General features: G+C 58.5%; 1 protein-coding gene across 8 annotated transcripts in view; it reads left to right on the top strand.

Moving 5' to 3' along the window:
• Positions 1-20836, top strand: part of RIPOR1 (RHO family interacting cell polarization regulator 1) — a 132675-nt gene that overhangs the window by 60189 nt on the left and 51650 nt on the right. For 2 of the 8 annotated variants that reach the window (XM_037877913.2, XM_043526485.1), the window contains exon 1: positions 162-321. The exons of 5 other annotated variants lie outside the window; for them this stretch is intronic. In XM_037877913.2, coding sequence (XP_037733841.2) covers positions 162-321 — 160 coding nt within the window. Of the gene's footprint in view, positions 1-161; positions 322-3661; positions 3741-20836 lie in introns of those variants that run through there. One more of the 8 variants, XM_043526491.1, reaches the window with a different exon arrangement.

Here is a 20836-nt window from a genome sequence, read left to right as displayed (position 1 = left end):
CTCGGCCGGGCTAAGCCCAGACTCATTGCCAGGTTCCTGGCTTGCCCCCTTCTCTCAGTGCCAGCCTAGCAGCGCTGGGCTCTCTCCCTATCAGTGGGGATTGGGGGAGGAGTTCCCAGCTCTTTGCAGCTGATATCCCTGTAGTTTCCTGTCTGAATCACATGGCTGGAGCCAGTTTCCATGGAGAAGGCGAAGGGGGTGGGCTCCCGGGTGCCTTTAAGACTTCAGTGTTTTCCTTCTGTCCATGGGAGTGGAACAAAGGGAAGGCGAGTGCCCGGCTGCGCGCTCCCTGCGCGCTCGCTCTGCCTTGGCACCGGACATGTGAGTGCCAGTGGGCGGAGGGGCAGTGCCGGAAAGGGGGTGGGGGTGATGGGGGGGGGCTGCTGGCTTGTTTAGGGCTGCCCCCCCCTCCGGCTCTGGTATTTGCATCCTGCTGAGCAGCCCTGTGGGGGAGATGTTGGGCTGAGTGCCTGTAGAGAAGGGGACGCAGTCCAGAGCTGGGCCAGCAAACCTTGGCTGTCCCTGCGGGATCTGGCTTGTGCTCATGGTGGTGGCTTTTGCCTGCAGGGTGATCTCTGGTTAGCATGGTGACATTGGTCTGAGCGTGGGCTTGTGGCCTTTTGACAGGCAGTGCATGCAGAGCCTTAGGATAGCTCCTTGCAGTCAGTGCTGGCCGCTCTGCGTGCCATGGACCAGCCGGGCTTTGCCAGCAGTCATACCTGGCAGCGCCTGCTTTCTGGGCCAGGGCTTCGCTCCTGAGCCCTATTGTTCTCAAGTTCAGCCTCGTGCTTGGGTATTTACAATAGTTGTAATCCAGGGGTTTGGATTGATGTCCCTGGGGACCAGGATAGGCAGCCCCTGTCCCTGCTGCCAGGCCAATAGGCCCTGGAGGGACCCACTCCGAGATATTCAGGCCTTGGTCTCTGCAGAGCAGGGGTCCATGAGTGTCACTGGGCTGAATGTACAGCTGCTGTGTCCTCTCGGGACTGGGTTTAATCCCCTGGTGCTGCCCACGGCCCGTTTCATGCAGACACTAACCTCGGGGCGCTTGGTCACGTGGATTTTTGCAAGCCAATGATGGCTGGGGCTGACCACGCGCACGCTGAGTTGGTGGCAAAGCGCCCACTGGCCTCGTGGACTGAGGCTGATAGCAGACAAAACCCTGCTTGTTCCTGTCAGGGAAGGATACGTCTGGTTTCCCGGGAGGCTCGGGGAGAACTGGAAAGGACTAATTGGAAGCCAAGTCATTGCATAGAGGAATCTCCCCAAGGTACCCCCTGCCTGGGGCTTGGTGGGTTCACCCCTCGGTGTGTGGCTCCCAGAGGTGCTGTGCTGCTGGAGGAGATTCAGTCCAGGGCCAGCTGCTAGCTCCAGCATTGCTGGAGGGCGATGTCATTCGCAATGCCCCACCCCTGCGGCTGCATCCGGTTCCCAGTGCCTCAGCGCAGGGATCCGCAGGGGCTGGAGGCTGGGGCCCTTGACGTAGGCAGGCTGTGGGGGCACTTGGGAAGGCCACCCACTGCCAGTCGATCAATGGCTGTTTGTCCTGCTGGCGGCTGCCTCCTCCCTGGGTTAGCACTTTCTCCTTTCTCTGCTATTGTGACAGGCTGAGGAATGCTTAAGGAATTGAAAGGACAAACCTTGCTTTGTTGCTGCCTTGTCTACTCCCTGTATTCCTGCCCGGCCACTGCCTGCCTAGAAAACTGGGGTGGGGGTGGGGGTGTTAATGCCCGCTTCCCAGTCAGTTCTGCTGGGGTGCTAGGCCTGGGTGTACCCCAGAACCTTGCAGTGAGCCGGATGGTGCCTGGAGAATGGGCAGTCATCTGGGCCAGGCCTGGGAAATGTTACCAGCCACCCACTAGCCAGAGGCCAGCTGGAAAGGGGTTGGGGGGTGGACAGGGGGCACTGGGCTCTGCCCTGACCCGGCTTGGAAGCTCAGTCTGTCGTGCTGGCCCCTAGCTAGCTGCTTTCTGACAAATGCCATCCACGTCCACCCCCTCCCACCCCCACAGTGTTCCTTGGAGGCGGGGCATTGTGACAACCGAATTGCAGAGCTCACACCTAATTAACCATACCTCCCTGACCCCCACCCCGTGGCAGGTGACTGATGAGGGGCTCAGAGCTGTGACAGATGGAGGTGGCATACGTGCTGACCAGTAGAGCTGGGAGCAGATAGTTATACCAGGCCCCACCCGCCTGGGTTAGTGCTGCTACCACTACCTAGCGCTGGCTAGAACCCTCGCAGGGGCAAGCGCAGGGGGTGGGGGGGTTGGCTACCCTCACTGGGGCAAGCGCGCATGGCAGCGGCTGTGGGGGGGAATCGACACAAACCCCGTGCGGATGAGCCTGCCGGGGTGACTGTCCTGGGCAGGCTGGGCCAGCGGTGAGCCTCCAGACCTGCGGGAATCCCCTGGTGCTGAGGGCCAGCACCTGCTCAGGGCCGGCGGGTGATGTCCTCAGGGCTAGAGGAGCCAGGTTACGTGCCCGTCAAGTGCTGAGGAAGGGTGAGAAGTGCCGAGGGGGCGCAGGAGTGTCTGAGCTAGCGCTGCTCCTCCAGCAGGGCGCTGACTCCTGCCTTAGGGGCCTCTCCCCGCCAGCCCCCTGGAGAGGGGGCTGCTGGTGCTGGGGGGCAAATCTGCTGGCCCATGAGAGATCCCAGGGGCTGCATCCCTGGGTCTCCATGGTCCCCTCTTGGCCCGGAAATGGGGAGGAGCTCTGGTGGCGCAGGACCCATACTGGCGCCTGGCCAGGCCTTCTCACTGTCCCCTTCCTCCTTGGCCTCTCCCTCGGGGCTATTTATAGGGACATCCACTCTATTTCTGTCCTGCTGAGGGAGATGCGAGGAAGTGAAGTGGGGAGGGGGTTGCTAGGGCTGATCCCGTTTGTGCCTCAGAGCTCCTCCTGGCGTGGTCTGCCCCCAAGGACTCAGCGCTGAGTCCTGCATGCACCCACCTTCTCCCTGCTCCTGGGACTCGCTGCTCGGCAGGGGTCTGACCTTGCAAACCCGGTGGGAGAACCCCTGTGTCCCCACTAACTTCCTGGGCCTGGCTCTAAGGGCTGCTCTCCATTGCTTCTCTTGGGGTGATTTTTTTTAACACTGAAATAGCTACGTTGTGCAGCCCCTAGTGTGGACACAGCAACAGGGGTCTAAAGGCCCCCTGTGCCAAGACAGCTTATCCCCCTGCCCTATAGGAATGGTGCACTGGTGTGAGCATCTTCACCCTGGGGTCACAGTGTCCACAATGGGCAGTCAGATCAGCCCTGCCTCCTAGCACCAGGATTGGCAGAGGGCAAGTGGTGGCCAAAGCACCTGAGCCAAAAGCGAGAAAGCGATGCAGCCCCCATGGAATAGTCCCACCCCGTTGATGGGGGGTGAAACCAATCGGGCTCCGTTCCATTTAACGGGGCTTTTAGGGGAATTGTTCTAGAAACGTAGAGAGTCTAACAGAGAAGGGTGTCCTGCTGCAGCTTTTAAACCATCTGATAGGATTTAATAGAGAAATCTGTGGCAGAATTTATGTCTCCTGAGTGACTTAAAAATCTCTAGGACTCTCAAAGGAAGGGCTCAGGGCTGCCTGGAAAATACTGGTTAGCAGATTCCTGATGCTTTGACCGCGAAATCTATCTGTAGGGACTGGCTCCTGGAGAGCAGCGGTGAATCTTAGTCCCGTGGGTGAGGGCCGCATGGAAGCGGGAGGGAACTAGAAATGGAGCCTTCCAAAAGAAAACCAGGGACTCAGGTGAGAGGAAAAGCCAGAGTAGAAAGTTCACGGTGCCTGGAGGAGCCCCGAACATGACAGGCCAGAGCTGTGTGGGAGTGACAGGAGGTGCAGAGTGGAAATGGGGTGAGAGCCTAGCAGTGAGGGGAGTTAGACACTGGAACAGTTAACCAGGGAGCTGGTGGTCTCGCCATAGCTTGGAGAATAGGTAGCTTTCTGTTAGACATGCTGTAATCCAGCTTCTGGGATGGGCTCCGTCATCTAGGTGGGCAGGGGGCGGGGTGGCTGATCATGGAATCCCCTTCCATTATGGGCCCTGGGGAGAACAGGGCACCTGCATTGTCCTCAGCATGCTCGTGATGCTTGCAGCTCTGCATTAAGACAATAATTGTAATCAATTCTCAGGCCTCAGACAGGTGCCTGCAGGGTCAGGAAGGAGTCACCCTCCCAGATGCACAATTGGTCAGATTTTTTTGGGGGGGGTGTTTCACCTTCCTCTAAAGCATCAGAGATTGGCTACAGCTGGAAACAGGACAGGGTTGCGGGTGGTCCAGACTCCTCTGTTTAGATGCCTGGGACTTGCTCCCATGCTCAGGATCTAATTGATCACCAGGTTTGGGAAGGAATTTTCCCCCAAGTCAGATTGGCTGGGACCCTGGGGGGGTTTCACCTTCCTCTGCAGCGTGGGGCATGGTTTTTCTTCAGGAATCACCTGTCACATCTCATCTCATCAGTCCCTGCCATTCCGGGGCCCCTCAGTCCCTGCTGCTCTCTGCCTGTGGCACACAATACTTTAGTCTCCCGAGGACAGAAATGCTTCAGTCAAACATCACTGAGCTCCATGCGGGGTGTCTGGGTGGGATTCATTGGCTGGAGGACACAGGTGCTCAGACTGTCTGAAATCTAGGAAAGGGGCAGGAAGAAGTGTTGGGAGACCGGCCCAAGAGGTTGTCCATCAATCTGCAGCTGCCTGGGGTGGAGCAGGGCTGCGATATTTAGTTCATTTTTGCGGGAGCATTTTGGGGATTGGAAGGGGACATCTCGGGTCTGTGAGCCTGCCAGCAGCCTTCAGAATCCAGAATGAGAGCCCTGTGAATCCAGCTTCGTTCCAGGCTGGCGGCCTTTGCTTGTGCGGGGCTCCAGGGAACCGGAGTGAGGGGTGAGAAGTGCGTGGCTTTGCAGACTGTGCCTAGACTTGCCATGGCTTTGTTGTGGATCTTGCATGACGCATGCTGCATCCCCTGCTGCACTCCCCTCTCTGCTGGCCAAGCACTCCCTGGGGGAAGGCCCCAGGCCCCATTGATGTCAGTGGAAGCAGGAAGGGAGACCTTGAGGTTCATGCCGAATTTCCTTTGCTCTCCCTTCCTTGACTTCGGTGCCCCTCGCTCTCAGGATGGACTGGCAGTGCTGAGTAGGGAGGACGCCTGGCAGAGAGAGAGCCCTCTGGGCACAGCTGGTTTCACTTGTCAGAGCAAACCCGTGAAAGTGGTGGCACGGGATTGGCATAAAACCTACACAGCTCAGCACAGGCCAGGGCTGCGTCTCCTCAGAAAGCCTTACATCGCATTAAGCCTCAGGGCGAGTGTACACAACACTCTGCACGTTGGTGTTACCAGCTCCAGCCAGCCGCAGAGCACGCCCCGCAGGTCTGTACACACGCACCTTGTCGGCCGGGTCTAGAGTACTTGTGCATGGCTGTGAGACCAAAGTGATTCGATCGGCTAGCCAGGCCACCTGAGCTCCTGCTGCAGACACCACTTTGCTGTCATCTGTTTCCAGTTAAGGTGTCACCAGGACCTGTGTGTGTCTGTACTCGTGCACGTGCACAAGCACACTTCTTACTAATCTTTCAGAGGGGATTGCTGTGTGTGTGAAGGGGGGGCCACATGGCTTCAGAGCTTGGGAAGAATGGCAGCAGCCGGGGTTTTCTCATCCCTAACACTTCGGCCTGCTCAGCGAGTGAAAAGGCTGGGCTCCTTCCAGCTAGCAGCATCGCAGTGCTGGGTTAATGGCTGGCTGGACTCCTCGGTTCCAGCTCAGGGGGATCTGGGATACAGAGCTCCTAAGTGGCACAGGCAAATAAAGTAGCTATTCCCTGGGTTCCTGTGAGGAGAAGACTCTACAAACCCCTCCCACCCTGAGCTCTGAGAGTTCAAACCCAGATCTCCTCCCCAGGCCTCTCCTTGGACTTGGCAGTTCAGCACAGACGATGACACTCTGAGACCAGACTCTGGGGGTGCTGGCCACGTTTTAGCCCAGTACGGTGGGGGGAGGACAACGGGACATATGGAGACTACAGAACCCAGCATGCAATGCTTCCTGTTGAGGCTGGTCACATTGAGGTGGAGTAGTGCATGCTGGGATCTGTAGTCTCCATGGGCTGTACCCCATATTAATATCGGGGGCTGACATGGTTACCCTCTAGAACCCCCTGGGCCTGGCTGCCTGCTGCTGTACAGACCCAAATGACTGTGTCAGGGTAGGGCGGTTGTGTGATCGACCCCTTTGAGTGTGGGTGGGTGTGGTCGAGGTCGCAGTTGCGGAGGTAGCCCGTGTGGGGTGAGGTCCCAGGGGCTGGATCTCTGGGGCGAGGACGCAGCTGCCTTGCTGTCTCTGTCCCACTCAGGCTCTCCTTGTGCCCATGAGTCTCTCCCCGGGCTGGGGCCGGCTGCATAAGGCCGCATTAAATCTCGCCGGACCCATGCTGTGTTAGCAATGGCAGGCCGAGGGGCACGGGAGCTGGTGGGCGTTGTGCCAGGGTGGCCCTGGGGGGCAGTGCTCACTCCAGGAGTGGCAGCATCCGGTGTTGGGCAAGGCCTGGGAAGAGACAGCCCATGGCTGGGTGCGGAGGAGCGCTCCCCCCTCGGCAGGCTGTGGCATGCTCAGGGAGCTGACCTGGGTAGAGATCATGGCAGGGCGTGCAGTAAGGGATCGAGTTATCTGCCTAGCAGCCACGCCTTACTCGGCAGGGCAGGACTCACCTTGGCCCCTCTAGCTCTGCGCCGTGGCTCTTGGGAAGGCAGTGGCCTTGCTAGGCTGCTCCTCTCCCCTCTGGCTGATGGAGTCTCCTGCTCAGGCCCGGGCGGGCGGGATGGGGGTTGGGGAAGCAGCTGCCACCCTGTGGCCTGCTGGTGGTGGGTGCATCATCTTGTACCTGCCCATTCAAAGTCAGACCTTCCCCTCTGTTCTGGGTCGGTGAGCCCCCTCCCCCACTTCTGGGGAAACCCTGGGGCTGGACTGTCTCATGGTGGCTTTGTGCGGTTGCCTCCCCCCCCGAGCTCTGTGCTAGGTCCAGTATTGCACAGTCCCTGCCTTGGCTTCTCCCAGTGGGTGCACAGTGCCCGGTCTGTGGCTTGGCTTGGCTTGGCATCCTGCTTTCCTGCGAGAGGGCACTGACCTCAGAGCGAGGGGTTCAAAGGGGGGGCTGAAAATGAAGCCTTCAGTGGCCTTGTGGGGCAGGAGGAGATGGGGACTGGGGGGAGCAGTGCATGTTAGTAAAACTGAGGCCAGGCAGGTGCTAGGCTGGCTCCCCCCCCCCCCCCCCCCCACCCCCCCCGCCCCCTGATCACACTGCACTCTGCTGGTGCCCCTCAGTCCTGACCCTCAGCCCCCCCCCCCTTGTTATCCAAGCCCTACACCCCCAGCTTGGCAGGTGCCCCTCGATTCCGATCCACAGCCCCCTCCTCTCCTAGCCTGGGCTCTGCTGGTGCCCCTCACTCCTGCCTTGTCCCGACTGTGGTGGATTTTGTGGCGCTGCCACTCTCACGGGAGCTATTTCTCCTTGAGCCCAGTCTCTGGAGGTGACTGGTCTCTTGTGTTGATTGTTCCTGAGGCACCTGCAGTCTGGGGGTCAGCATCCTGAGTGGCTGATCTCTGCTCCCTGGGGGCCAGGAGGGCAGCTCCTCACCATCCCTTGCGTTTCTCTGCAGCAGATCTCTCTGGCAAGGCACAGCCAGCTGGGCTCACTCTGGGGCGAGGTGAGGACGTGGGTGTGACTCCCCTGCCAGCACCCCTGATGCCCAGCTGCAGGTCCTGCCTCTCTCCTGCCCCTGGGGGGTGGGCGCGGGCAGGCCCCAGTCTGAGCACAGGTGCTGTGCCCCTTGCAGCAGGCCAAGGGCCAGCTGATTTCCCCCATGGCAGCGGAGCGTTCCACTTACTGGAGGCCTGATCTCCCCGGCCTTGGGGAGAGCCGGCAGCCGAGACCCACAGGCTGACAGGGAGCTGGCAGGGCCGTGGGGAGGGTGAGCCTCTGCAAGGCACAGAAGTGGGGCCTTTCAACAGGTGGGAGAGGGGTACATCCTGGGTGGCTGTGCCGCAGTGAGTGGCAGGCAGGCCCGGACGTGTAGCCGAAGGCAGGTGGGTGCTGGTGGCAGAGCCTCGGGCTGGCCCCCTTGGTGTGGGGCTTTCCAGCATGGCTGCATGGGCTCCCCTCAGCTGCTTGGATAGTCCCTGGGCCAGGTGAATGGATCCAGGTGAGCGAGGGGAACTCTGGGGACTGTCCCTGAAAGGTTGGGCCTGAGGTGAGAGGAGAGGTGGCAGAGAGCCGCCCCTCCAGCCCCATCTTCTGGGCTGCACTTAGTTTAACCCCTTCATTGCTGTGGGGTGGCCACTAGCTCCCTGCACCAGCCCTGTTGGAGCCAGCCCATCAGAGCAGCCCATGGTACCTGCCCTCTGAGTTGGGGCCTTTTGTTGGCAGGTAGCTCTGGTAGCTGCGGGGGCTGCCAGCAGCAGGGGACACTTCCAGGCGGAGAACTCTGTATCTGAACAGCTCCCCAGGGGGGCACCTGAGCCAGCCTCCTGCTGCTGGCTTTGGTCTCCATCTTTGGGGGGGCCCCCAGGCAGCTCTGACTGAGGGAGGGCCAGGCCTGCCAGCCCGAGGCTGGGATAAAGCCTGGATCCCTCTAGCAAAGTCTGGGGAGAGTCCTGTAGGAACCCCAGCTGCTGTTTGCCTCGCACCTGGCTGCTGCCCTGGCCAGCGGCTCCAATCCTTCCGTGCCCCCGCCCCCCTTCCCCCACTGGCCCCACCCATGCGTTCTGTTTTGTTTTGGCTTATCTCCTTCCGCAGCAGCAGGGCTGGGGCTGGGACGTTGGGTGGGGGCAAGGCTCATCAGCCCTGGTCTCTATCCCGGTTCGTCCTGGCTTGGCAGCGGGTGGGGGTCACTTGGCAGGATTATTGGGGTGTAGCTCCCTTTGTTGTTTTCTGGCCATTGTGGGGCCTCGGGCACTGGTGACCCTCACTCCCCATTCTCTGCCTGGCACAGGGCAGTCCTCTCCTGAGGGCTGTAACGCTTGGTCTCAGTCCGGTTGTTGGGGTTACTGTGTGGGTGCTGGGGGCCTTTGCTATACAGGGGGTCAGGCAGGATGCTCTGGTGCTCCCTTCTGGCTTTGAACTCTAGGGCATGGGGCTTGGGCTGTGGGGCTGTGAACTGCAATGTAGCCGCTCAGGCTGGAGCCTGGACTCTGGGACCCTGCACCTCCCGGGAGACTGCCCCGTGCCCAGATACAACTGAAGAAGAGTCCCGCTGGGAACGTGCCAACTAGCCTGGTGCAGAGATCAGAACCGCCTGCACTGGGTGTGGGCTGCCGGTCACCAAGGGGTTAAAAGGAAGCTGCAGGGGAAGGGAGAAGTGAAAGGCAGAGGCCCCGGATGGGTCCCAGGGTGCCTGGCCTAGGGCAGGAAGGGGACCCTCAACCCACAGGTCCCTGGCTTTGCCGGGGCTCCTGACATCCGGGGGCCTCTTCATCAGCCCTCTGGAAGCTGGGCAGCAGGGAGTGGGGAGGATCCCCCCCTCGCCTCTGGTGCCCTCTTCATCTGCTTTAGCTTGGTGTTCTCGTCAAGATTTAAGGAGCACAGACAAGCTGGCCCAAAACAGAACTGCTGCCCCTGTCTGGGCACGTGCTGTGTGCCGGCTCTGCATGGCTGGGCTGCGGGGAGAATTGACCTCTTTCCCTGCCTATCCTGTGCTGGGGGGAGGGGGGAGCGGGGCAGGGATTTGTGTGTGTCAGGCCTGTGTAAAGGTCACTGGCTGCACGCATCTCAGCCAGTCCAGCAACACTCTGTCCTGCACCTTCCCTGCAGGGCCAGCGCCCAAGGGGACATGCCAGCGCTGTGGTCTTGGGAAGCAAGAGTCTGCTGTGGCACAGTCCCCGTGGCTTGTGGTGCTCTAGAGCACTCCTTTAGGGCAGGCTTCCCATTGCACATTGATCCCCAGACTGGTCAGCGTGCAGAGCCGAGCGCTCAGAAGTTAGGAAATGCCAGCATTAAGGTTGCCTGGGCAACCTTAACTCTGCCCCTTGTGCACATGCATTGTGATCCAGTCATGAACTCCATGGTTCTGTGCAGCTTATGCTGTAGTACCCCTGCATCACTCAGTCACCAGATGGACGCTGAGAGGGCTGTGTGTGTGTGTGCGGGGGAATTAAGAAGAGCACAGAGTTCTTGCGGGGCTAGACCACTGGACTGGAACCCAGGAGAACTGGGTTCTGTTCCTGCCTGGCCTGCAGACTTCCCGCTGGGCAGGACTGTTGTATAATAGTGGTGGCTTGGCTGTGTCTGGGTGATGTCATGTCCCCACTTCTCCAGTCACCCCAGAGTCTTCCAAGGGAGACAACACCTCAGTTGCCTCTGTATAAATCCATGGTACACCCACATCTTGAATACTGCGTAAAGACCTAGTCACCCCATCTCAAAAAAGGTATATTGGAATTCGAAAAGGTACAGAGAGGGTAGAGAATAGCTTCCATATGAGGAGAGATTAATAAGACTGGGACTTTTCAGCTTGGAAAAGAGACAACTAAAGGGGGATATGATAGAGGTCCATGAAGTGACTGGTGTGGAGAAAGTAAATAAGGAAGTGTTATTTACTCCTTCTCACAAGAACTAGGGGTTACCCAACGAAATTAACAAGCAGCAGATTTAAAACAAACAAAATAAAGTATTTTTTCACAGTCAACCTGTTGAACTCTTGGCCAGAGAATGTTGTGAAGGCCAAAACTATAACAGGGTTCAAAAAAGAACTAGATAAGTTCATGGAGGACCAGTCCATCGATGGCTATTAGCCAGGATGGGCAGGGATGGTGTCCCTAGCCTCTGTTTGCCAGAAGCTGGGAATGGGAGACGGGATGGATCACTTGATGATGACCTGTTCTGTTCATTCCCTCCGGGGCACCTGGCATTTACCACTGTCAGAAGACAGGACACTGGGCTAGATGGCCCTTTGGTCTGACCCAGTATGGCAACTGTAAACAGGAAACAAGCAATAACCCTGTTGTTTTTGCCCTCCAGCCCTTTCCCAGCTATTCTCTGTTGGAAAGAAGTAAAAGGGGCCGATGTCCTGTATTTCCCCCCACCTCAGGTTACCTTTAACTCCCAGCCATGCTGGTCCTCCCATACATGGCCCAAATGACCCAGGTATTTCCAGACCCATAAATAAACTTGCTACCACAGTCGTGCACTAGTGGAGGCTCTTGCTATCCAGTGAGGCTACGGGGAGAGACGCAGAGGAAGCCGAAGGTGCTCTGTGCACCCCTGCTCCCTCTGTGCTAGACGTTAAACTCCCATGTGTGCTGCCTCTGGGAGCACTGCCTGTAACGTGGGCTCTCCGGAGAGGCATTGCTCACCAGCCTGCAGAGGCGTGCTCCTGTGATGATTCCCTTAGAGAGGACATGGCCCCTGGGAATGCAGATGCCAAGCAGGGGCTGGTCAGTGACCCTGACAGGCAGCAGCTGTAAAACTGATGAGAGGAAATGCTGTTTCACGCAATGTGAAATTGGCCTGTGGAACTCTCTGCCACCTGAAATTGCGGCCCAGAGCTTAGCAGGAGTCAGGAGGGATTAGATGTTGAGACTGGGAACAAGAATAGCCCGTTACAGTAAATATTTAGAACTCCCAATAGTTTGGGAAGGGCACTGCCCTCTCCCACCTCCAGGCCAGACCACCTCTAACTGCAATGGCTGAGCTAGAGGCTTCCCTGGGACTGTCTGCACCTTCCTTTTGAAGCAGCTGGTGCCGACCATGGTTGGTACAGGCTCCTGGGCTGGCTGGACCTATGGATTGCCAGCCTGGGCCAGAGCCCCTGTCAATATAAGCAGGGACTGGCAGAACAGTCCTTTAAAAACGCCTCCCTTCCGTCTGCCCTTGGCCTTACATGGGCGCCTCTCCCGGAGGCTGAGTGCCCTGGAAACCTCCTTAGTGATACTTAGCCAGGGCCCGTCTCTGCTGCTGTTAGAAAGGGGCTGAGAACTTCAGACGCTTCTTCCTCCAATTGCCCCCGCTTCCTGCTGGATGGGTGGTGTCCCTCATTTCTCCACTGGCTCTCCTCAGGCAGGGGACAGCTGGATCCCAAATGGCGCTGCTCTGGCAGGTCCAGGCTGAGCAGGCCTGGTACCGGGGGCGAGCGTTTGCATTGGGCAGGTAGGCACGAAGGGCTAGAGTGTCAGCTGTGGCAACCCCAGGTCCAGTGGCTGGCTGGGTGACGTTCGGCAAGTCACTTCCCTGCTATGTGCCTCAGTTTCCCTCCCTGTGAAATGGTGGAAAGGTCAAGCTCAGCGCTGGGGATTGTTAGCCTTGTTTGTAATTATGCAATCTAAGTGGAGGTGAATCCCTGGGAGTTTTGTCATACAGCCCCTCCCCCTGCTCTGGACAATGTTTTCGGAGGCAGGATGAAAATGATGGCCCCCAGGTTGTGTGGATCCCGCCTGCTCAGTGTTGGCTCAGCCTAGGTGCAGGGAAACCCGTCAGCGTTGTGACTAACCCCTGCAGGGGGCGCCGGAGGGGACTGGCCATCTGTGGTGGCAGTGCAGAAGCCCTGCTGGGCGGCTGCCTGTGCCCTAGAGATCCGTGCCATGCTGGTGGAAGTGCCACTTGGCTGCGTGTCCGTGTAGTCCCACCCCACATCCGTACTGTCTCTGTGACACTGTTGCAGACCCATTGCCCTCTGGTACCTATCCCACAGTTCCTGGCATGGCTGTATGAAGCAGTGGCTCTAGGGAGTCCTGGGGAATTGGGGGAGAAAGTGAAACTCCCCTCACTCCCTCGGTACCTCCCCTGTTCCTCACGTTTGCGGGGTCACGGCCACACTGTGTAGTTTGCTACGTGCCATCCCTGCAGCTTTTATCCCTGAGAGGCTCTTGCAGGGCTTCCCATCTGCTATTGGGATCCCCAATAAAGGGAGCAGGTCCCTGCCAGGCCCAGAGGAGATCTGGGATGCGCTACAGCAGGGTGAGTTCTTCCGAGGCCTATGGTAACTGGTGCTGCGCGCTGAAGGGCTGGTACAGGGAGCAGCCGCCTTCTCCCCAGCACAGATTCACACCATGCCGGGGAAGCTCAGCTTGGAATGGGAAGACATCAGCAATATGGTGTGAATTCAGAGACCAGAAACCAGCTCCAGGGAGGGCTGGCGGGAGTGACAGGCCTGGGGAGCAGTGATTAAAAGAGCTAAATGAGCATGGCTAATTGCATACTGCAGGGGGCCATGGAAGCAGCCTGCCAAGCATCTGCAGGGTCTGAACAGCCAGCAGGGAGTGGCATAGCCAGAGCACCGGGGTGGGATCCCGCTGGCTCACTGGAAAAGCTCCTGACAGTGAGATCAGCCTGGACCATTCTCCCCAGGCCCAGGGAAATGGGGAAGCCCTGTCATGTAGAGAGGGCCTGGCTGAGGTGCTGGAAGGCTGGAGAGGGCCCGGCTGGAAGGAACAGTTGGCGGGAAGCACTAGGTCAGAGGCTCCTGCTCACACGGGCTGATGGGACCTTTCCATGGGAGCAGCTGCTGTAGATGCCCCGGAGATGTTGCAGGCAGGGAGTCGGGGTGTGGGTCCATGATGCTGCTGGCCCTGCCCTGGGGAAGTCTGGGACCAAGTCTAACTTCCTCGCTCCCTGAAGGTGGCACCATTGGCCAGCTGTCTCTGGGCTCAGTCTAACTCTGCAAGGATGCTAATTAGACTGTCTGTGCCTTTGCTAGGCCGGGCATCCCACTGGCTAATTAACTGGGCTGCATCACGTGGTGCTGGCCCAGTTGGTCTAATTGCTGACTGCCCAGAGTCAGTGGCTGTGCCCAGGGCGAGGGGAGAGAGGGGTGCTCCTCTGAGTCTGCCTAGCTGGGCCTGGGCGTGTCCGGAGTCCTGCCAGGTTTGGGAGCTGCTGGCTGTGTGCAGAGCCATAGTGCAGCCACTGGGAGGCCGGGGCTGAGGCGCTTGTCGGCAGTGTGGCCCCTCTCCTGAGCAGAGATAGCAGTGAAGCCTGCCAGGTCACAGGCATGACTGTGCCTTGTCGGTGGGATGCCAGGTTTCTGGTTCAGGGAGAGCACAGGGCTGTAGCCCCAGCTTCATCTTCTGGGAAGGGCTGGGAGCCCTCATCTGGCTTGAAAGGCGTTGGTGCATGCCTGTGCCCAGCTGTGAAATGGGGTGGGGGCTGCATGGGGAATGGCGCATGCGGCGCTGACAGCCTGATCCTCCCGCACGGCTCTGCTGCTGGGCTCCTGCCCACTACACTTAGCCTTTGGGCCCCTGCTGAGGAGGGGTGGGGGCCTGCTCTCCCCAGCCTCACGGGAGGGGTTCCCCTTACGCATTGTGCCTCTTGGATGTTTCCCCGCCCTTGCTCTAAAAACAGCAGCAAACAGGAAAGGAGCCAGGAGGGAGGCGGCTTTTCCTTTTCTTCCTGGCTGGGGTCCGGGCTCTTCCTCTTGGGCCTTTCCCCTCTGGAGCTGTGGGAGGCTGAAACACGGGGGGGATGTGCCCCATCACCGTGCTCCCTACATGGGTATGGGAGCAGAGGCAGCTGGCTCAACTGCACCCTTTGTTACAGTGGTGCAGCTGACATGGACTACAAGTCCCATAGTACAGTCCTCCTCCTTGAGCTGGAGCCCTTGCTGCAGTGCATGCTGGGACCTGTAGTCCCCATGGCCCGCACCTCCCTGTTAAAGATGAGAGCAGGAGGTTGGCTGTGCCCTGCTGCAGTGATGCAGCTTTCAGGATCCTGGTAGGCTGCTGATGGGCCCTTGTTGGGGTGCCACTGCTCAGGGACACCTCCCTTACCTTGGCATTGGTCAAAGGGAAACTCCCGCACCGCTTAGACCCTTCCTGCCCTCAGCCAGAGGCCTCTCTGGGGGCACCATTCAGGGAGTGAAGTAGGGTTGTCAGGTGTCTGGTTTTCGACCAGAATGCCCGGTTGAAAAGAGACCTTGGCAGCTCCGGTCAGTACCACTGACTGGGCCATTAAAAGTCCGGTTGGCGGCGCAGTGGGGCTAAGGAAGGCTGCCTGCCTGCCATGGCTCCGTACAGCTCCCAGAAGCAGCAGCATGTCCCCCCTCCAACTCCTATGTGTAGGGGCAGCCAGGGGGCTCCACACGCTGTCCCCGCCCCAAGTGCCAGCTCTGCAGCTCCCATTGGTTTGGAAGCCCGGCCAGTGGAGCTGCAGGGGCGGCACCTGAGGACAGGGCAGCATGCAGAGCTGCCTGGCCACGCCTCCCCGTAGTAGCTGGAGGGAGGGACATGCCACTGCTTCTGGGAGATGCCGTAGGTAAGTGCTGCCTGGAGCCTGTACCCCTCATCCCCTCCTGTACCCCAACCCTGATCCCCCTCCCATCCTCTGAACCCCTCGATCCCAGCCTGGAGCCCCCTCCTGCATCCCAAACCCCTCATCCCCAGCCCCACCTCAGAGCCTGCACCCCCAGCTGGAGCCCTCACACCCACCCCAACCCCATGCCCCAGCCTGGTGAAAATGAGCAAGTGAGGGAGGGTGAGTGACAGAGGAAGGGGGGATGGAGTGAGCGGGGGGTGGAGCCTCTGAGAAGGGGCGGGGCCTCAGAGGAGGAGTAGGGGGCGGGGAAAAGTTGTTCAGTTTTGTGCGAGTAGAAAGTTAGCAACCCTAGAGTGGGGCTGTTACCGAGGTCCTAGTGGGGGCCAGCTATAGTCACTCAATTAGGGTGAACTGCAAAGAATGGGACAGCCAAACCCCCAAAAGCTGCTGGATATTCCAATACTTAGATTCACCAGGCCAGCATAAAAGAGCTTCTTTATTACCTTTCTGGTTACTCAGAAATCCAAACAACACAGGTTCCTTAAAGGGATCCCAGCTCCAGGACTCCAGCCAGGTACCCACGTCAAATATGACGACAATTTTTGTAAATCTTATTTCATCATATAAAAGAACAGGTTCTACCAATCCCGAAGGATCGGACACATTGCCTCCCAGGTTAACGAACATTTCAGATCTTACCCAAATACAATTCTAGCAATTCTTATTAACTAAACTAAAATGTATTAAAAAACGAGAGAGAGTAGGGTTAAAAGCCCAATATACATACAGACCTGAATTCAATTCATTGAAGTTCAGATTCACAGCAGAGATGGTGAGCTTTGTAGTTGCAAAGAGTTCCTTTAGAATTCAGTTCATAGATCATAGTCCAATGTCCAAATCTCATATTCAAGGCATACCAGCATAACTGGGACCTCAGTCTTGCGACTCAAATTTCCCCTGATAAAGTCTAAGCAGATCTGAGGTGACAGAATCAGGACCCAAGGATCTTTTATACAATTTCATGTCTTTTGACAAGTTGGAATTCCTCAGGGAACAAAAGGTAATTAGGCTGACTTTGAAGGAGGTCCATCATTGGTACTTAGCTATAGGAATTAACATAAGGCCATTTGCTTGTTCCTCCACTATTCACAGTACATTTCAGAGAGAGATGAATACCGAGATAGCCCGTGTTTACAATTTGTTTACATGATAGGATGTTCTTTTGACTTCTGAATTATCAGAATACAGCATAGACAGGGTCTGTTCATTACATTGTCCACCCTACTTATACATATGTAAATACACAAAAACAAAAACATTATCTCCGCACATGTCTTCTGTGGGTTATTCATTTTGCAGGATGTTTAACCCTTTCTAGACATGCGTCACAGGGGCCTTGCCCAGCGATGGCATTAGCCGCTGGCAGGGAGTGGTCTAGCAATGCGCACTAATGGCTAACGGACCTTTGGTCCTCCCCTGCCCTCAATGAGTCAGGAGGGGCTGCACAGGCTGGGGCAGAAAGCTCAGTGTTCTCCTGCCCACCCCTCTCCGCGCCCCCAGGAAGCCCCACATTCCAGGGCCATTTGGAAAGTTCCCTGGGTGCTAGTGAGCAGCAGCTGAGCTGTGAGTACCCAGTGTGAGAGGATGGCTATCCCCAGGCATGCAGCCTCAGTCACCTTGCCAGGCACAGAAGGGCTGTCCTTCAGGGAGACGCTGCCAGGGCCTCGGCCAGTCGGTATCTGCAAGAGACCAGCCCATGGGAGTACTCGGAGAACGGCAGCAGCACCAAAGGGGTGGGAGGGAAGGGCCATCTGGGGAGCAGAGAGCCTGCTGGCTTGGTGTAACGGTGGATGGGCATGTGCTGCTCTGAAGGGTGTGAAACACCGAGGGGAGAGGAACAGAGTCAGGCGGTGCCAGGGGTGAAATGGAAGCTGAGTAGCTATGTTTCCTAGCAGGGGAGAGTTAGGAGAGCGTGGGGGAGCCCCCTGAGTGCAAGCCCTCTTGCTTGTGACATTGAGGCTGTTGGATGAAGCTCTTGGCTACGTTGCAGGGCACAGCTCTGCTCTCTCTGACTGGCGGGTAGACCAGGGACTGCCCTCAGTCAATAGGGAATGAGTGTCAGGATGCCTGGATTTTGTCCATGCCTTTGCCACTGATTTTCTGTGTCACTTTGGGCAAGTCACTTAACTCCTGTCACCATTACTTGGTATTAGGGGTGGTGCCTACACTTCCCACCTGAGAGCAGCGCCGCATTGAGCCAGGCATTTCCCGGACGCTCTGAGAGTCGCTGCCCATCTCAATGGACAAGCCAGACACACGGTGGAGGGCAGCCAGCACCGAGAGGGGCAGGGACTCTCCCATGGTCACCCCGCCGGTCAGCAGCAGAGCTGGGAATACAATGCAGGACTCCTGAGTCCTAGAGCAGTGCCCTGCTCACTAGCCCACACTGTCTGTCTGTGCCTCTGTCATAGGCACCAGCTCCGTGGGTGCTCTGGGGCTGGAGCATCCACAGGGAAAAATTAGTGGGTGCTCTGCACCCACCAGCAGCCAAGCTCCCTGCCCTGTCCCACCTCACCTCTTCCTCCGCCGCCTCCCCTGAGCGCGCTGCGTCCCTGCTCCTCCGCCTACCTCCCAGCGCTTGCTGCCGCCAAACAGCTGAAGCAAGCTCCGGGAGGGACCGGGGAGGAGCGGGAACATGGCGAACTCAGGGGAGGAGGCAGGGCCGGGGCCGTGATTTGGGGAAGGAGTCAGAATAGGGGCAGGGAGGGGGCAGAGTTGGGGCAGGGACTTTGGGGAAGGGGTTGGAATGGAGGCAGGGGCAGGGGTGGAGTCGGGGCAGGGCCGGGGGCAGAGGGGGGTCGAGCACCCACCAGCACCAGTAGAAGTTGGTGCCTGTGGCCTCTGTTTACCTCTCTGGGATGCGGCTCTCAAAACCCCAGCCTGTCTCCAGGGAGAGCGGGGAGGTCCGTGGATAGGCCTGGAGGCTTTGGGACCCTGTGCAGTGTTACTTGAGAGCCTGCTCCACAGATTGCTTGAGTCAGGCTGTCTGGATAGTGGGGCTTCCAGGGAGCCCCCCGACACCTGTGTCAAGCCACTCTCTCCCCCTCCTCCATCCCACTGCAGGGCCAGGACACTAGCCACTCTCCCTGAGCCCTACATAATGTGTGATGGGCTCAGTCACTGCCCCTCCCCTCATCTCCCTCCCCTCCTGCCATCAGGAGCACCCCGAAAGGCCCAGTTCACTTCCACGCCCCGCTCAGCTCCTCGAGGAAAGGGTCCCATTGAAGTTGCAGAAAGTCCAGCGGTTGCAGCCCAGGAATGTTCCCTGGCACTGGAGAGGATGTTCATGAAATGCAGACAAGGAAGCAGCTTGCCGACTCCCTTTGCAGACTTGCTGGGGGCATGGAGATGTGGAGTGCCATCCTTTTGCCAGTGTCCAGCCTGGGATTTAAAGTGACCTGCAAAGGGGAGAGCTGGACTGTGCTCTTCCCTCGTTTCTAGGTAGTCCAGAGCTTGATGGCCTGTGTGAGAAGAAAGCGTGTTCTGCATGCATTGCCCCAGAGATGGTCGGTTGACTGGAGAGGTAGCGATCCTGAGAGATCAGATAGGAAGTTGAGTGAGCATTTGGCCGCATTGCTAACCCTGTAGTTTTTCTGTTAACTCCTGTCTACCTCTTGGGCCTTAGGAGCAGGTGGAAGAAGGAACCTGTATAAAGATCCAGTCCCCTGCCCCTTTCGGTCAGCGCATGAGAGCTCCCAGGCTGCACCCTGCCAGGCCGCCTTAAGCACTCCTGCAGCCGCACCAGGGATGCTCATCCAGTCTCCGGAGCCGTGCACGGATGTTGGGTTAAAGGGGCGGGGGGCACTGGATCTGTAACAAAGACCTCCTTTCTCCCATGTGTATGGCGGCTGTGTGGTTAGATACCAGGGCACTGCATGGGGTGTCATGCAGGCTGCTTCGTTTGCGGGTGAGGCGCTCGGTGCCATCGTGAGGAGCCCAGAGAAAGGCAAGACATAGACTGGAGACAGTGAAAAACCAGCAGGGACGGAGGGAAAACTCCATCGTAAGAGCAGGAGCAGGGCAGCAGCCCAGGCCTGGGTGGGGGAGCTCAGGTTACCGTCTCTGGGTGCTTCCTGGACCAACACGGGAGGGGAGGCAGTCTCTGACCTGGGTGTCCCCCAGCTAGGGTTAATTATCTTCTGCGCCTGCAGAGCAGGATTCTCCAGGTTAACTCTGCAATGCTAGGTGCATTAACCCTTTGGGGACTGGGTTACCCATTAACCCCTTCCTGCTCTGTCCCTGTGGGCCCCTCTGGCTGCAGAGCAGTGGGAGGCTGTTTCTCATGATTGTGCAAGGCTGGCAAATAAAGCATTCCCCTGCCCCCCAGCTCTGCGCTGCTCATGTCAAACCCACTCAGCGCTTACAAGGGCTCTGTCTTTTTGGAACAGGAGTGACAAAGCATCCAGGATCTCTCCTTTCCTTTGTCCTGGAGGCCTGTCCGGCCCCTCCTGGCTGGCTTCAGGACAGGCTGTGCTGAGGAGCCCTGCTCCCCCGTTCTGTGCGCACTCAGCCCCAGGGGCATCTGTAATCATGCTGGCTGAGAAGCCTGTGTCTATGGGCCTCATCCCCCAAGGTGCCAGGAGCTGGCCCATGGAGCCCTGCCATGGGCGCTGCTGGAGTCGACACAGCTGCGTGCTGTGGTCCGGACCTCCCCGCACAGGACTGGCCTGGCAGGAGGGTCTTGCTCTGCCCCACGGAGGAGCTGGGGTTGGTAGTGTTTCTAAGGTGACCCAGCCTGTGCAGCCCATTGTGTGGGGGACCCAGGCATCCAGCCTCAAGCTGCCACATATGCCATAGGATGGAGCACGGTCCCAGGAGGCTGTCGGAACTGGGCAGGGTGGTTCTGGCACAGGGGCTCGAAAGCAGGGCTTTCCCAGCTGCCGTTGCACACTGCCCAGTGGCACGTTCCGGCCCTGCTGACGCACAAACACCTGTGGGGTGTTTGTGTCCGTCGATCAGTGCCGGATCCTCGGAGTCACAGGCCTGAGCTCTCTGGCACTGGCTCCCCGTCTGATCTTGGGCACGTCCCTTGCGCCCGTGCCTTGCTTTCCAGGCCAGTATAACCAGGCTAGTGCTCACTGCTTCCCTCCCCAGCCAGGCTGTGAGGCTCAGTGCTTTGAGATCCTTGGAGGGGAAGGCGTTCAACATAGATGGTACCTTTCACAGAGACTCCAGCCCTGGCTGCCGCGGCAGAAGGCTGCTGCCCTGGCGGCAGGAATTCAGGGTTGCTGGGGAATGAATGGGGAAGTGGCCTTCTCCTGAGATAGCCCTGCACTGGGAGTTGGACTGGTTTCACTCTTGTTTCCCACTCATGCTTGGCGCCAAACGGCGGCGCCGTGCACAAGGGGAAGGGAAGCCACATAGCTCAGGGAGCCCGTGCCCAGGTGTGTGCGCTCTCCCCGGAGCCCCAGCGTCCTGCGGGGGATAGCGGGGACAGGTTGAAGGGTACACTCTGGAGGAGGCTGGAGCAAGCAGTGGAGGGCTGGGAGGCACCGTCAGTGCCTGTCTCAGCCCCCCGGCCGTGGCGGCAGTGTAGTCGGCG

This window comes from Chelonia mydas, chromosome 12 (genome assembly GCF_015237465.2).
Source record: "Chelonia mydas isolate rCheMyd1 chromosome 12, rCheMyd1.pri.v2, whole genome shotgun sequence".
In the NCBI taxonomy this organism is placed as follows: Eukaryota; Metazoa; Chordata; order Testudines; family Cheloniidae; genus Chelonia; species Chelonia mydas.
Note: the sequence above shows the minus strand (reverse complement) of the source record. Positions and strands in the feature narration are given on the sequence as shown.